The 17,530-nt window shown below is 36.3% G+C and overlaps 1 protein-coding gene across 1 annotated transcript in view; it reads left to right on the forward strand.

Annotated features, from left to right (window-relative positions):
* The window catches only part of sorcs3a (sortilin related VPS10 domain containing receptor 3a), a 193,477-nt gene that overhangs the window by 81,434 nt on the left and 94,513 nt on the right, over positions 1–17,530 (forward strand). Inside the window, exon 3 of the mRNA XM_026201873.1 lies at positions 12,007–12,106. Coding sequence (XP_026057658.1) covers positions 12,007–12,106 — 100 coding nt within the window. The remainder of the gene's footprint in view (positions 1–12,006; positions 12,107–17,530) is intronic.

Raw genomic sequence — 17,530 nt, forward strand, 5'->3', positions numbered from 1 at the left:
CCTTGGTGAGCAAAAGAAACTTATTTCAAAACATTAAAATAATCTTATATATTCTAAACTGGAAGTTTATGTAAAGTCAACCAGTCATAATCCAAGGCCGTAAAACACTTGCAGTTTAGCCTTATATGAAAGCGTTCTCTTGTTCCTTTCTGCTTTTCATTCTCATGCCCCACTTTCTCGATATAAAGTCAGAAACAAGCTTTTACACTTTCACAGACCTGAATTCTCATGACCTGAAGATGTCACCTTATATCAGTCCTGCTGTCCTGAGAGGATATTTCTATGTCATTGGTGACGGACATATCCCTCTTCTCTCTGTATTCAGATCCACTCTCTATGCTGTACTTTAAAAGTTGGCTAGAAAACAGATGCCTTAAACCAGAATTGAATTGCACAAAAGACAGGGAGCTCATTGTGTCTGTCTTCCCGGCTCCATGTCTTGGATGTTGACATGCCGGAGATGATCCTGAATTGACCACAGTCTGATCCCCATTTAGTTCCTTAGCTAGCATCTGCATATGTGTGCAACCAATGTTTGTCCTTCCGGCTGCAACCAGAGAACGTCTCAGTCCTCATGCAAGAGTAATGGTGCTTTTATTTTAAAGATTCATTTCTGAGCATAAAAGCTTTCTTGAAGATCATTGAGAGCAAAGGAGGGTCTACAGAGGATTTCTGCATGCTTGACAAGATGAGCATTTGAGGAAGATATTTTGTTGTAGTCTTGCTGTTGTTGTGTGTGTCCGTGTCTTTTTGCCTTTTTATTTATTTATTTGAATCAACCAAAACTGACTTGTTTAAATTGGCTTTTAAAGATGTGTCCTCTGTAGTACCAAATTAATGATCGCTTGATGGTTTTATATTTATTTTATTTGTATTTATTTATATATATATATATATATATATATATATATATATATAGAGAGAGAGAGAGAGAGAGAGAGAGAGAGAGAGAGAGAGAGAGAGAGAGAGAGAGGAAATCACATGGAAATGACACACACCTGATATACTTTAACTTATACTACCACATTTCAACCTCCACAACTCCCACCTCTCCCACTATGTTTCATTTCTTCTGAGATAGTTTAACTATGTTGATCAGTTCTTCAATGCAGGTTTTATGCTTTTTTGATGTTTATATTTTTTATGCATTGCTTTCAAATAATACATTACTTTGCCTATTGCACATTTGTATCTGTATTGCTGAACAGATTAGGTGAACTTGTGTGTTCAATTTCACTTTCAAATATTATTTCGCTATTAAATAAGCAGCAATACATTTTTATGTATGCTGACCTACCTAAAAATCAAAACAATGCTCAGTCAATGCAGAATAATAATTTCAATAATAATACAGACTCAAAATCATACCAACATAATAGCTTCAATGCTGTATCGATTTTTGTTTCTTCACGAATCTCAGCATCAGACAGCAGAACTGACCAGGCAAACTCTAATTTGATTGGCTGTTATTACCTAGCTTCCAGAATATGGGCAAAATAAAGGATTTTATTTTTTTTTTCATCAGCCGTTCAGGAAAGTCATGTGACCAGGTACCAGGATGAAGAACAAATTTTATCAGGATAGTGGCAACAAATCTTTAAGATAAGAGTTTGGTTTGAAGACATAGCATTAAGTAGGAAACTAGCTATTCAGAAGCAGAATTGTATATTCACTGTGTCCATTTTATTTACCCATTTTGGATAACCATTACACTAAATTGCATTAAAAAATTCAACAAGCTGTGCTTGGTCATGCCTTTCTTTTCCTGACTAAATAGGTGTTCTCTGTAAGGCATTTTGACCTTAAAGTTAAAAAACTGTCCGACACCTTTGAACTATACATAGTGTGGTGTTAATTTTAGGCAGCACAGGACTGTTATTATGCAACCAGTGTGATCTTTGCCCTTAATGCGCATTTCATTATTTCCAAATAATACTTAATTATTTTTTTACAGACTCTAGGGTTTATTTCTGCTTATAGTGAATAATAGAGGGAGAATGTACTTTCCAACCCACTTTTGTGCTTCTTTTTTCAGTTTTAAATGTATTATTTTGGTCCCTGTGTTTCAGTGTTTTGTTTTTGGAGCTCTCTGACCTTCAAGTTCAGAGAGAGAGCTTCGCTTCAACATTCATGCTAGACATCCTCTCTGTAACACCCGCAAATACACATCGGCAGGGGAACTGCCGTTTTAGCAATCTTCACGTCATTGTTTTTCCTCTTCTCCCCATCTCTGTCCTGAAGGATGTGTCTCATTTCTTGAGGTCACCTTTAGAGCATGACAGAACCTATTTGCAGATTGCGGGCCATCTATAAATGTAAATAGTCATGTTCTATTATTTATCTCCTTTCTGTTCCGACCCATATCGCCTCTACCGTACTCTCCTTTTCTGCATTTAGCTTCTCCTTGTCGTCTGTCAGGAAACCCCTCCACCGCTTTCATCTCATTCTCTCTCTCTCAGTCTATTTTTCCCAACCACAATTCTCCTCAACACCTGCAGATATCCACCATGGTCCCTTAATGTGGCAATTCTCCAAAGTCATTTTCAATTATGCTTCAATGAGCTCTGTTATTAGAGGAGAGACGCTGCCACTGACAGTCTGCCTGAGGCCTGAACTGTGTGAGCGTGTGTGTGTGTGATTGTCTTTGGTGTGTGTCTGAGAGGAAATTGAAAGGTGTGTATACCTGTGCCAGATTGAAAGCGTCTTTGTATGTGTGAGGATATACGTTTGTCTTTGTCACACTTTTGCCAGGAAATTGCTTAAGGCGTCATCCCACTAGCCAACTCGCTTTCGGATGAGGGTGTCACACCTACCGACTATTTTTTTTTGGGTGACACACTAAACAACCTGCCTATGACATTTCTTTCCGATCCACTGTCACGGATTGCCAAAATAAGTGCAGGAGTACAGCGCAAACAATTGTAACAGACTGAATTAGGACTCAATTCATGGAGTGACTTCAGCTTTTGTGTGTGGCTTCAGTGAGAAAGTTTTATATGTTTAACACTGATGTTTCCGTGAACAATACCAAATAAACATATTAACACACAATACTAAACTCATGCAATTAAACGATACAAAATGTATGTTTGTATGTGTTCTATAATGTACAAGACTGATAGCAAGAGTAATATGAAATGTATAAAGCAATCAAATGTGAATTTGGAAATGTGCTAACTGTTAGCCAACATAAATACATATATATTTTTAGAATTACTAAATTATTAAGCGATAATCATTGTAGCCAATCACAGACTGTTGCGCACGAGAACAAAATGGCCAACAGCAGTTGTCTACAGTTTTAATTTAATTAATGATTTTTATTAGTTTCAGTTTTCAACCTTACACAGCACTGATTTGGTAATTTACATACTAACGAAGTCTTTTTACATTAAATTTACTAATATTTTATAGTCTTGATGTAGGTAGAAGTATTGGTTTGAATGCTCCAGAATTAAACACAATGAAAGCATATACGAAAGCTCTCTTCTTACTGAGATGAGCTCGCTAATGGAATCCAGATTATGAAAATTTTATTTGCTGCCTTTTCCTCGGACACCCTGGTAGCGAACACATCCGTCATGTCTCCACCCTCCTGTTTCACTCTCTCTCCTCGTCTCGTCTGTGGTGTGTGGGCTTTAGCAGAATGGATTTTCATAGTCATCATAAAACTTTCAGTCATGCATCTGGGTGTGAAGTCAAGTCTGGTTTAGCTCTGATGGAACCGCGGCGATACAACAATAGGATTTAAAATTAACAAAGGCTGCCGTGTTACTCCGGTGCAATATTCCATACTGACAGTGTGGTGCTAAAAGTCATTACCAGAGTTTTAAAAAATAACATGCACAAATTGTGAGATAATAACTGTTGGGATCTATACAGAGACGCTCTGTGCAAGAGTGTTCAGGAGGCTTTTAGTTGTTATAACACAACACGTTCTAGCTGTCAGATGGCATCATGTGTCTCAAGAGTTTCAGCAAACCTTCATGTCTTTTTTCCCATCACTGTTATTCTCCTTTAATATTCATCTGCACCTGGTGGCATCATCAAATAACAGCAGCATGTTTTTTAACCAGTCCTTTTGAACAAACTAGGGTGGCGCTTACTAGGGCTGTGCAATTAAACCAATTTCTAATCGAGATTACAATTCTGGATGCCACAATTATGTCATCGTTCAGTGTCCACTTTTGTTGTTTTGCATGCTTAGGTTTTTTTTTTTTTCTTTTTTTTTTTTCTACAGGTTTTCTTAAGGGTTTTTACATGTTTTAATTTTAGTCTTAGTATAACATTATAATACCATATATATATATATATATATATATATATATATATATATATATATATATATATATATATATATATATATATATATATATATATATTATTATTATTATTATTATTATTATTATTATTATTATCTAAAGAAGAGTCCAGTCCAATGTTTAGTTCATATTTGAGTCATAATACTATAGAAAGCAATATAAGTTTTCCAATAAAAGTCTTTTCAGCTTATTTTCATCTAAAATATCACATGTGGTTGCTTCAAACAATGGTATAAACATAATTCAATGTAAATTGTGATTATATGATGTGCAATACATGCAATTACAAGTTCAAGGGAACAATCAACGATTATGGTTTTTGTCATTATTGTGCAGCCCTAGTGCTTACTATACTTGATCGTTCCCTGCCACTTTTACAGAGTTGTGTTCTGGGTGGTTTCTAGGTAGTTTCTTACTGGCATAAGTCAACAGAGCTCACCCCCAGGTCTCAGTGAAATCTTTGTCCTTCTGGGTCTAGTACTTACTTTTAATAAAAGTCTAAGGGCTTTTTCTGCCTTTTGGAGAATTCTAGGTAAAAATAGTCCCAGCATGCTGCACAGTTTTAGGTTTTATTCCAAATAGTGCTGGAATTTGTAAGAAATTCATGTTTTTATTAAAGGGATAGTTCACCCAAAAATGCAAATTCTGTTATTAATTATTGACCCTCATGTTGTTTAAATCTGAGAGGTTTCTGAAACTCCATTGACAGCCTAAGTAATTTTCAATTTGAAGACCCAGAAAGGTAGTGAAATATCACGGAAGTAGTCCATGTTACTTCAGTGATTCAACATACATTTTAGATGGATGAATGAAAGTCTTAGGCGATTGCAACAACATGAGGGTGAGTGATTAATGGCTGAATCTTCTTCTTTTTTTTTTTCTTTGGTAGCCTATCCCTTTACTTCTTTTATTCAGCAAGCACACATACAATTTAATAAAACTGAGAGTAAGACAGATTTTTTTTTCTACTATTCATCTTAAGAATCCTGGCAAAATAAAGAAAGAAAGAAAGAAAGAAAGAAAGAAAGAAAGAAAGAAAGAAAGAAAGAAAGAAACAAACAAACAAACAAACAAACAAACAAAACGGTTTTCACAAAAATACAAAGCAACATAAGTGTTTTCTAAATTTATAAATGACTGGAGTAATGGCTGCTGAAAATAACACTTTGAATTGCATAAATAAATACCATTTGAAAAAAAAATATTAACATATTATTATTATTATAAATAATAAACAGGTGGTTGTGGTTGTCCACTGCATGTTTCTGTTTGAATCCTCCCTGTCTTCCTGTCTTGTCTCTCTGCCCAAAAGCACCACACACAGGTATCTGTCAGTGCAGACACTTGATTTACATCAGCATCTGCAGCCTGGAGTCAGATTAACCTCCACCTCATGCACAAACCTCCTTCAGCAGTGATTTCAAACCGCACAAATGGCTTAATATAATAAGAACAGGATGTTAAAGCCGGCAGTGATCAGTATTCCCTGCGTTTCACCAATGTTCAGCTCACTTTCCACCTTTGTAGCCACACATCCAAACAATAGCCTATAATGTGTTTTGCTGTCCTCCAGGCACACTCCAGGCCCAAGGGATGCTAAAGAGAGAGTGCTTCAGGTCTTTCTACAGTCTCACGTTACTGGCATAAGTTCAGATAGAAAAAAAAAAAAAAAAAAAAAACGTTTCCATTCCAAAAAAAAAAAATTCAGTCACTCTGGGGCATGTAAGTCAAGTGATTGATCCAACAAGTTTCTTACCCTTTCTTCCTTTAATTTTTCACCGCTGTCTACACCTTTATTCATTTATTTCCCCTCTGTGTTGTTGTCCGGTGTTATCGGAGCAAACACGGACACTATCTGCTGGTCAGTGGCCAGCTGACATCAGTGAAGTAGACCTTTGTGTGTGCTCTCAGGAACAGATCAGGAATCGTTTCCGTTTTTCGGGTGCAATCACACAAGTCTAAACAACATCTGTGGGGGTTCGTCTTGATGAGCAGTGGTGGTCCGTGAGGGAATTTTCTGGAGCAGCAGATGTGTAAATTAATATTGATCAAATCCATACACCCTACATTGGAAGTAACAACGCTGCACTTTCAGATCTTTCATTATTTCACTAATTGGAATCTAGACCTGGCAACAGTGAGAAGAATTAAATGCATCCTTGCTGAATAAAAAAAATAAACATTTATTTAAAAGAAAGTCTTACCCCAGCCTTATATATAAATTAATATAATTATATAATATGTAATACCATAATAGCCAAATACATATTTTAGAAATTAACTGGGTAAAATAGAGGCAAAATAAAGTTGTCTGTCAATTGCTGCAAACAACACACACTTTCAGTGTAAGCAACAAATAATTATTTTATTATTATTTTTTAATGCTGTGTCCTACTAAGACCGTGCAACAAAAATGATAATAGTACATTTACCATCAAATCTGTAATGTAGTTTGTGTTGAAATTTATGCTGAGATGTCAATATAATTTCTCTGTAATCTGAATTAGAAACTATGGTCCAAACTACAGTATGATCATTATAAACATTTTAAATGCTTCTTCATTAATGCAAATGTATTCATAGCATTGTAGTGCAGTCGTTGAATTATTTTGAAATTCGTCCATAATCTGGCTTCCATCAATATTTTAGCTAAATTTGAAATTCTCCACCCATTCATTTATTTATTTTTGCTTTTTCTGCACTAGTTCTGTTAACCATGAGCAGGCTTGGTGCACTGCACTGAGGTCTCATCACTGATATCAATTAGTTATTTATAGAAAAGAGACAAATCTAATTTCTTCTCCCTTTTCGCCCATTTAGACGCAGGTAATACATGATTTAAAAAAAAATTGCATATCCTTTCTCGTCAATTTACACATCAGAGGTATGTCGGGTAGCTCTGGATTTCATGGTGTTTTCACAGACTTAGGGCCTAACAAAATTCACTTCTATGTGTTATATGCATTAGAGTTATACATATTAGTAAGGGATTGATTAAAACAACATTTAACGTTTTCAATTCCATTATTCTGTTTATTGTGAATTAATTTGTGGTGAGGTGGGGGTTTGTTTTTGAAGTTCGCTGCGTTCATTGTTTTTTGCCATCCCTGGGGCCTGGTGCATGTCTCCATATTGTTCTGCTTTACTGCCTCACCATCTGGCTTCTCTTCACAGACAATTCTTAACGTGATACCTGGCCATCAGTACTCTCATTTTCATGTTCTCTCCATGTCTTTGTCCCCCTCTACCGCGTATTTCCTCCATTCACTGAAGTTTGTGTTTAGTTGAGTTTCATGTTGGCGTGCAGCTCTGGATTCAGGGACTAAACCCATTTTCACAGAAACAAAGATGGCACATGGTCAAATGCTGGAAATCACAACTTGGCATTGGGTGTCTCCACATTATAGAACACAAACAGGTTTTTTGTCCATATTTCTCAGATATGCCTTAGGTGCTTTCCAATCTTCAACGTGAAAATGGAAGACAAGGTACAGTGATACCATATGAGACGCAAAATGTGCCTTCCAGCCATTGCCTGTGCTTCACTAAATTGCGCCCGTCCCAATGGCTTTTCGTGTAAAACATTCACACGTGCCACCGCAGAACAAAGTCTCTTTTTATTTTCCAACCTTAAATTCTCTCTGGGATTTGATGCAGTCCGTGGCATTCATTTCTCTCCTGGAAAGGACCATGCTGTGTTTTTAGACTGTGGTAATCTTCCTCCTGCTTCTGGCATATTCTTTTTTTTTTTAAGTCTCTGACTTGTTTTTTGATGTTCGGTTATTCTTAATGGTTTTCTTAAGTCCCAAACACAATTCTCTAAACTCGTGAGCAGGTGTATAAACATAATTATACAGCTATCTCGACAGAGCTCTTCAGGTGGGAAATAAATAATTGAATAACATGACAAACCACATCTTTTTTAACTGGGTGCAAGAAAAACATTATAAGAACAGATGCTCAACTATAATTGCGGAGCGTTTTCTCTAGCAGGATTGAGTTGATCCCCGTTGATTTCGGCTGGAATATCTTGTCACAAGGGTATAAAGAATGATATACAAGTGCAGGAAACCGTCACACCACTTAAAGCAGGTTACGCTTAACGGCTCACACCTTCATAATTCAACTCCTGTATCGTCTGACATCATAAAAATAATGATATCCCTAACATGTACATTATGAACATTATTCTTTTAAAATGTCATGATATTATATGAGCCACCTCAGTCTTCTTAAATTAGAGGCTTCTGATAAAATGAGATACTATGAGCTAATTTCCTACTGTGGTATATGGAAGTGATCATATACTCTATGATTTTTGTTAACTTCTCACTTCACCTTTCCCTCACGGTAATATCTAGGAGAAGTCTCTTTACTGTGAATAATCCTTGTGCCTTTATTTTGTTGCCACTCCAGAATAAAACAGTGTATAGGGAAGGTTGCATTGCAATTTTACTGTAATCCATTACTGCCCTATTGGTGTGGGGACCCGTTCCTGGGAAGAGGCAAAATGGAATTGAACGATGGAAAAAGGGAATCCTCCATGGTCCCTTACATTTGATTGAATCTGTTTTGGAAGGGGTGTGTGGGATGTGCCTCTGTCTGTGTTTCTGAGACTGTCACTTTGGTATGGAGTCAGTGATGGTGTTGAAAACACTATGGTCTTGCACTATTGCTGTTAACAGCAAGCTAACGCGATGGAGAAGTATTAGAGCGTCGGGGAGGATTGTGTTGATTAACAGATCATTTCTCCTACTAAATTATTCAGACTTGAAGAGCTGGGCCTATTCACTTGCTTTTGCTTTGGTAATATTTTACATGCAAGTCATCGATAGAGCATACATTATTTACTACAGTATGTGTTGGCCCTCAAAGAAATTTGAATGTTTTTCTTGCGGGGCTGTCATGTCTGATATTTTTCAACTTTAACTTGTAGTAAGTATTTGTTTAAAGTAGTAAAAAAAAAAAAAAAAAAAAAAAGCATTTGTACATGACATATTAGAGGCCAAATTCTATTAGAGGAAAATATGAGATCATCACGGTGTTGGCGGAAGTTTGCTAACTCATTTTGCATGGCGAATTTTCTGCATAGCTCCGCATCCAAACATGCACGAGTTCAGGGCGATTCATGCAGAACATGCCCATCTGTGCCGCCGTTTGTGTGAAACAGAAGCAGTTTAATGTGAAGTCAAAACTCCATCAGGTGCTTTTTGGAAAAAAAAATAATAATGTTTGCATAGTTTGTCCAAGTGATCTTATTTGAAGTACGTTTTATTTTTATTGTATAAAACAGAATAAGAATTCTGTGGCGAGTGGGGCGGGGCCGAGAGGCGTGGGAACGAGGAGTGAGGCCAGGTGTAGTGATTGGAGATGAGCTACACCTGCGCCCCACCGCCGGTATCGATTCCCACGTAGGAGATGGAAGGATATAAAACTGGAGCAACTACAGTGAAGGACAAGAGAGGACCAGGCCTGGGGCATTATTTTATGTTTTGGTTTTTATTTGCACGCACCAGTCCTCCGCGAGGGGCTGGTGCGCTGTTTTGTATTTATTTTTGAATATTAAAGTGTTTTGATTGTGCGCCGGTTCCCGCCTCCTTCTTCCCAATGTATATGGCGTTTCAATATCGTTACAAATTCATTTAGATATTAATTATACACTATTTGCTTACAGTTCTCTTGTGTTTGATGCAAAATACAGCCAATAGTTTAAGACTGGTTTAAGTTTGTACTTAAAGAAATTACTAATTCATCAACTCATTCATCACAAGACTTGTACTGGCAAATTACTTCTTCCCACCAGTGATTCCTGATGTTTTTAGAGGACAATTACTCCTCATCACTCCCCTGTCGTTTCAAAGAATAGTACAACGGCGAACACGACATAAAAGCCTTTTCCGTTTGGGAAGGTGCGCTTACAGTCAGAGGAGCCAGGCGAAAGTAAAAATCCCGCTTTACTTTGTTTGTTGTCATCGTCTAAATAAAGCTGCGAGTGGGGCTTGAGGGAGTGACGTTGCCGGCGTCTGCGAACTGCGACCTGATGCAGCCCTTGAAGTGAGATAGAGGAAACAGGAATTCTGCTAAATAATAAGAACGCGACTAAATGAGACAAAATGACGTTATGACATTTTGTTTCGTCTCGTTTTGGTCAACGAAAATGAAAATACATTTTAGCATATTTTTTTATTTTGTAAACCACATTTAGTCTTGTTTTATTCGATAATTCGATATTTATTTTATTCAATAATATTGCATTATATACATTTGATTATAGTCATCGTCACATGACCAGCATTTACGTTGCGTCTCTTCTCGTTTTTGATGCGTAATAACGCTTTGTTGACGATGATATTTAGTCATAATTTTTGTTGAAGAAAGCGACACTACATGTACATGTAATAGTAAATAACATTATCCTCCCACAAAGAGGCTGAATAAAAGAGAGAAATAGGTGTGCATGACATGGGCCACAGGCTTATTTTACTCATCTGAAATAGGCAATGCTTAGGAGAAAAAGTGAGATGGAAGCAAAAGTAGAGATGGCAGGAATAGCAAGACAGAGTAGGCAAGATAAAACAAAGGGTTGGAGGGGAGTGCGAGTTCAAGAAAAGGAAATCTCAAAGTGATGTGGGTCCTTCAAAAACTCTCCATTAAGCTCTCAACCCATAAAAAGCTCAGGTACAGGAAATTGATTTTGTAGAGTTGACAGAAGAACTGTGGGTCTCTTTCCTGAGTTTTTCTATGTATTTATTTATTTGTTTATTTATTTGTATTTATTTTATTCAGATGATTAGGTTTGGTTTGGTTTTTGTTTTAGAGATGCCCCAAACCCCTCCCCCTATATTGCAATTTGAAAATTACAAGCAGCTTGTTTATTTTATATAGTATAAACATAAAGACATCTGTATGTGTTTACAGGAGCATTATGTAACTTTGGTCTCTTTATCGCCATCTGTGGTTGTAAGATTAAATTATAAGTTGATTAATGGATATATCCTGCTAATGCTTCTAATAACTATATTTAAAATACAGGTAAGACGCCTATAAAAAATCATACGAAAAATGTATGTCAGTTAATACAGTAGATATGTGTCCTGTTTTGTGTTTATTTATTGGGAGTGTTTTGTTGTTGTTGTTTTGTATTTAAGGAAGAGTATTAAAAAATCTCTCAGCACCTCTGATGTAACTGTTTATTAGCAGCTCCTGCTAGAGAGCATTCCTTGTACTTAAATACTTTCATACTTCTTACATCAGTTAGAAATGTAGGTAGAGTTCATTCAGTCTCTTATCTTTGTTAGGAACATATCCATGCCGTCTACACTGCAAGACTGTAAATATCATTACCCTTTCTAAACAAATCAGTGTACTCTCTGGATCAGTTGTCACTGTTATGCCCAGGGGTTGCAGGATGATGTTAGATTTGCTATCTGTAGAACAAGGCAGAATTGCTCAGCATATGCTCAGCAGACTGTATTTGTCTTAGGGAGCTTTTCTGCTCATCGCTGAGGATCAGGGAAATATAAATAGCCAGGAAAAAAAAAAAAAACTCCTTCGAATCATTTTGCTGGGGAATGTACTCGTCCAGGTCATGAATGGAGCATGTCTATCCACACACATGCACACACAGACAAGAAACGAAATGCATTCTGAATACCGTATTAATAAATATTGCTTCTGTTTGCAGATCAACCGATTATGGCAGCACTTATGAGAGGCTGAATGATAAAGTGGGATTCAAGACGGTTTTGAGTTACCTCTATGTCTGCCCTACCAACAAGAGAAAGGTAAGATGCCTACAGCTTCTTATTCTCTGTTTTCTTTCCTTTAAACCACTCCATGTTCCCCTAATTCAAATAAAGCCAGTTATTCTGAATGATTTCTTTATTTTTCTTTATTTATATAAATTGTATTTCCAAGTATTGTCCAAAATAATGATGTCCAATTTACTTGTTAATTTGATAATAACGAACATATTGCTCACTCACATATTGCTGCATACATTTGATCAAAATACTGTACAATCAGATTACATTTTAAAATAACTGCTATCCATTGCATATTTATGAAGATGAATTGTCAGGAGCCATTAGTCCAATCTTTCAGGATTCTTCAGGATTCTTTTTATCCCAAAATAACCACAGCATTATACTACTCCTTCAAGCAACTTTCCTCCCCGTCTGCCCTCAGACTGTTTATTGGTCCCATTAGTACAATTTCCTATAAGAGCAGATGCATGGTCACCTTTGAAAAGCTCTAAATTAGGGAGGGATGCTTATTTTAACCGGTTAAGCGGTTAACCGACTGTGAGAGTTTTGACCGATTAACACAATCAGTTAAATGGTTTAAAAATTATTTTAATTATTTATTTATTTATTAACTTATATTAATTTATATAAAAATACATATATTTAAAAAGGTTGGATGCATGGTTAAAATACGCTACGCGTATACAATTTTTGTTTTGTTTTTTAGACATAGGCCAAATGCTGACGCAAAAGGTTTACAAACATTATAATAAACACTATAAACATAGCTAGGCTGTTTTAGTTTCCCTCACTCCACAACAAAGCCTTTCAATTAACAGTATTTAGTAAAGAACAAGAATTAAAAATATAAGAAGCTATAGCAATATAAACGGCAAGCCAAAACAAATTAATTTAGGCTAAAACTAAACTGAAACCAACACTGAGTCTCTCATTTAACACAAAATCAAATGTTTCCGTATTCACAATGTATTTGAATGCCAATTTATTATTTATTATGTAGCCTACTTCACTGGTGTTCCAATATCCGCGTAAAACAAAATGTTTAGCATAACATCATGGCATATTCAATATATTCAAAGTATTGGTCTATTTATTAATTATCACACACCTGCGATGCTCCTGCGATATATATACATATATATACAATATATATATATATATACTGTTTCTAATGTAATTCCATTCTAATTTAAAATAATCTTTTTGGTTAACGTTTAATAATCGGTTAATGAGTGTCGGTTAGGAAAAAAAATAACTGAAATGGACCTCCCTACTCTAGATGTTTGTTTACCGCTGCTTTTGTAAGCTGTAAGGTCACAATGGAGTCGTTTAGTGCACAACGTGCATCATCTGAAGATATTGTTGTTCTATAGCTACTCTACTGGATTAATGTGTTGGCTTCTTTCCCTGACTATGTGGGCAAACACAATCCCATTCAGGAGAAAAAGACTGACTCTGGCAGATCCCATGGCTATTTTCAAATAGGGCTAAGTTTAGGCCTAACCTTTAGCACAACACTTTTCCATTTGAGAGATGGGCATGACATTTCCACAGCCCTGCCTGAGCTCTTAAATGGGAGCTTGCCAATAATCCAAAGTGCTTTGCGTGCGGCTCTTTTAGCACTCTCGACAGAGACGAGATTACACGCTGATGCGAAGATCGCCGACAGATGAGCCTGTTTATATTTCCACCACTCTATTTGTTATAAAACGCAGTTGATCGCCCATAACATGATTAATTTGAGACTGTGTGTCCTTTTCCTGCTGTTTACAATGCTCGCCCGATGCTGACGCCAATCTCATTCAGTGGCGGGAGGCTACGTGTGGGCTGTTAACTGTGCGTTGCATGTAGATTAGCTTGCGGGATGCTAGACTTCTGGGTGCCGGTAGATAACATCCCTCAACCCTATTGATTGTGCTTCGCAACTCTCCTCACTCCTTTATTCAGCTGAGAAACATTTGTTCACAGTTGTCATGTTCTGGTGGCTTGAAAACGTAATTATCTGCTAATGCTTAATCAGTATCTGTCTGACCTCAGATTTGCGGTTTCCCAGCTTTACAGCCCAGTCATGACCTATGGGCCACATTTACACCTGATATTAACACGGACAGCTCTAAATTTGAGTGTAAATGGGGTCTGTTTTGTGATGTGGCTCATTCTGTTGCATCCGAACAACATACTAAATAATAAGCAGTGATGCAAGCCAGTCTGTGTGTTATTTTAGCACATCCGTAGACTTATTTGTCTGTCTAAATACTGTGAATGATTAATGAAATAGTCAGAAGGTTACAGCTCTACAGAACATGCCATAAATGTAGCAAACTTTTGCATTTTTTGAACTTTCTAACTCGTTCATTACAATCAATCCAATATCCACAAGTTAGATCAGTAAAGCCCCTTTCACACTGCCATTCCGGCAAATACAGGGGTAAAGTGTTCCTGTAATTGTTCCCTGGTCGCTAGATTTGGCACTTTCACACTGCCAGTGATGACCCGGTATATGTGCATGCTTTCACACACAACCCTTGAAGATCCCTTAACGACACGTGACATCAGCGCGTGACGTGTAATGTACGAGTCAACAATGCTAGGCACGTTATACTTTAACTGAAGCAAGCAAACGATCTCGGCGTCAGCGCGGAAAGTGAGGAACTAACTGATCTCTGCTTCATTGCAGTTTGCACATATGTTTTTGTCGCGAATGTTGATCTTCCTTCAAAACAGCCGGTAAAAGAGTTGCGCGATAACACGCGTCATCACTTCGATACGGAATTAGATCTGGCTTTTGTTCACACAGCGCTCGTTCCGGATCGATTACCACAATGTTACTATGTCCCCGACCCGGGTTCAATTCGGTAATCAATTCCGGGACTTGGTTGCTTTCACACAGAAGGTGACCAGGCAATGTTACGGGAATATTGCGGGTCTGACGTGCAGTGTGAAAGGGGCTTAAGGGGTGAAGATCTCCACCCCTTAATTTATTATCCAGGGTAAAATGGGAATTGCTAGCATAAGCATCTAACTCTTATCTCTATAATAAGTGTTAAGAGTAAAATCAGTCCAGTATTACATACAGTCTTATAAAAAATATTCCATAAAGAACTTTTAAAATCCATCTGTTTGTAATTTACTGGATTAAGGATAAGGGTTAAGTAAAAACTATTAAGAAGAACTATTTAATCTGTTTCTACCTGTTAAAATAAATAATTTATGCAATTTTAAGTTATTTCTAGGTCTAGAAATTGTGCTTTCAATATTACCTCATATATTTATGTTTTCCATGACTGTAGGAATTCCCGTTCTTCAATGAAGACATTTTTGTCCATTGTTAGATGTTAGTTTAATGATGCTATGGCATGACATGACATATGTCAAAATGTATGTAAGCTAAGATTTTAAAAAAGAGCTTTAAAAATATTATGTTTAGGCTAACATTTTGTCTCACCAGGGGCTTAGCCATCATTTCAGAAGTGGCAAATAAAATAATTGTGTGTATTATTATAAATGCTATTTTTATTATTTTTACAAGAAATTATTTTCTTATATATTACTTTTGAATTTGCTATAAGAACAATAAATAAACTGCTGGACAATAACCAATAATTTGTAATCTATATTTTTTTCATAATGTAAATTTGATTAAAAAAAAATTGTACACTACAAACAATTTAAATTTTCTGCACAAAATAAGGTAGAAAATAAAGTCTGTACTGTAATAAATAAAATAAAATAATTTCTGTACTGTAATAAATGTCAATAAGCACCGCATAATTGATACATTTTTTTTTCAATTTATTGTCTTAACGTTTCAGTTCATCTTTTTTTTTATGAAATAAAATTTAATAGTATCAAACTTTTCCTCTCCATTGGTAAATTATGTCTGTTCACTACAGCAACGAATGCTACTTTCTTTCATGCATCTAGTTATCAGATAAACCTTGCACTCTTATTTCAAGGTTGTTGTTAATGCTATTTGGTTATTTGATCAGTTTCCTTCATACATTCTGTTCAACAACATAGTTAAAACACATTTATTACACATTAATGTAGCACAAGCACAATCCTGTGACAGTCACAGGATGTTAGCGCAGCGGGTGAAGGAGAGATGCGATGCATGAACACTGTTCAAGGTCTCCATTAAATCATGCTTGTAGTAATTTAATGTGTATATATTTAGAAAGCACTGAATCGCTATATAAATTGCAATTCATTTGATTCTTAGCATTTTAAATTGATTACTGTCTGAAATCAGCAATTCATGATTCAAAAATCATGTTTCAAGATCGATGCATGTGCATTGTCAGGATTTGTAATTGATGCATTGATAAAATGAGTGAATCATACACCCCTAATATATATATATATATATATATATATATATATATATATATATATATATATATATATATATATATATATACACACACACACACACACACACACACACACACATACACACAACAAGTTTATGGCTTTGTTTGAAAAACACCACTTTTGGTTCCTTTCTTTTTAAGAGTGTTAGGTTCTAGAAATGTGCAAATTATTTAAATAAAACTTCAACAAGGGTCTGATAGTGAAAAATAATTTCCCTTTGATAACAAATGCTGTTATCCAACGCACTATTACAGAAAATGATTACACCTCAAAATCTATGAATTGCATCTGACAAGCCCAGAGACACCAGCAGACACAAGGGGACTCTTTCAATCTTCTTATAGCGATAATGAACAGTAAAAATTGGGAAAGCCCAGGCCAGCAAAATCCTGTCTGCGATTCGCTGGCTGTTTATTGTTGCTTAATGAAAAACAATTTATCTAAATCACCGCCCCAGAGGATTCATAGTTAAAGCTTGTGGAGAGAGGGGTGGGATTTTTGTCAGTGACAAATGCACCACTGTTTTTCCAATTCAAATCCAGTTGAGGGAAGAAAACAGCCATTTAGTGTGGATGGAGGCGAGAGAAAGAGCGAGAAGATAGAGGTGAGGTGGTTTCAAGCTTATGTTTGCTTACTAAATATTCTCATGTCTAGATGTCAACCATAACTGTGCACACTTAAATTAATATGCCCTGGAATGCTTTAGAGCCTATTTGGTTTCATTGAAAGATCGAAGACACATCAACATATCTTTTCAAGCAGTAAAAATCCATAATGAAAATGTGTGCAACTGTTCTTAGCACTGTAATAATCTTCAAATGACAGAGCACACAGTGCCTGGCTTTCAGGTGCGAGCCCATTTAACGAGCAGGCATACATACTTCCCCTTTCAATGAGATCAGATGCAACCGCCCAGTCAAACATGAGCACAAAAAGAAACACTTTCCATAATGCAACGCATTCAGTACCAGAATAGTTTTGCATTTGTGTTTTAATTAGCATCCACAGACTTTCCTCTGAGCATACATATAACCAGAACCAATTTAAGAGGAGTTTGGAAGCTAAGCC

The sequence above is a fragment of the Carassius auratus genome, chromosome 1 (assembly GCF_003368295.1).
Source record: "Carassius auratus strain Wakin chromosome 1, ASM336829v1, whole genome shotgun sequence".
Classification (NCBI taxonomy): Eukaryota; Metazoa; Chordata; class Actinopteri; order Cypriniformes; family Cyprinidae; genus Carassius; species Carassius auratus.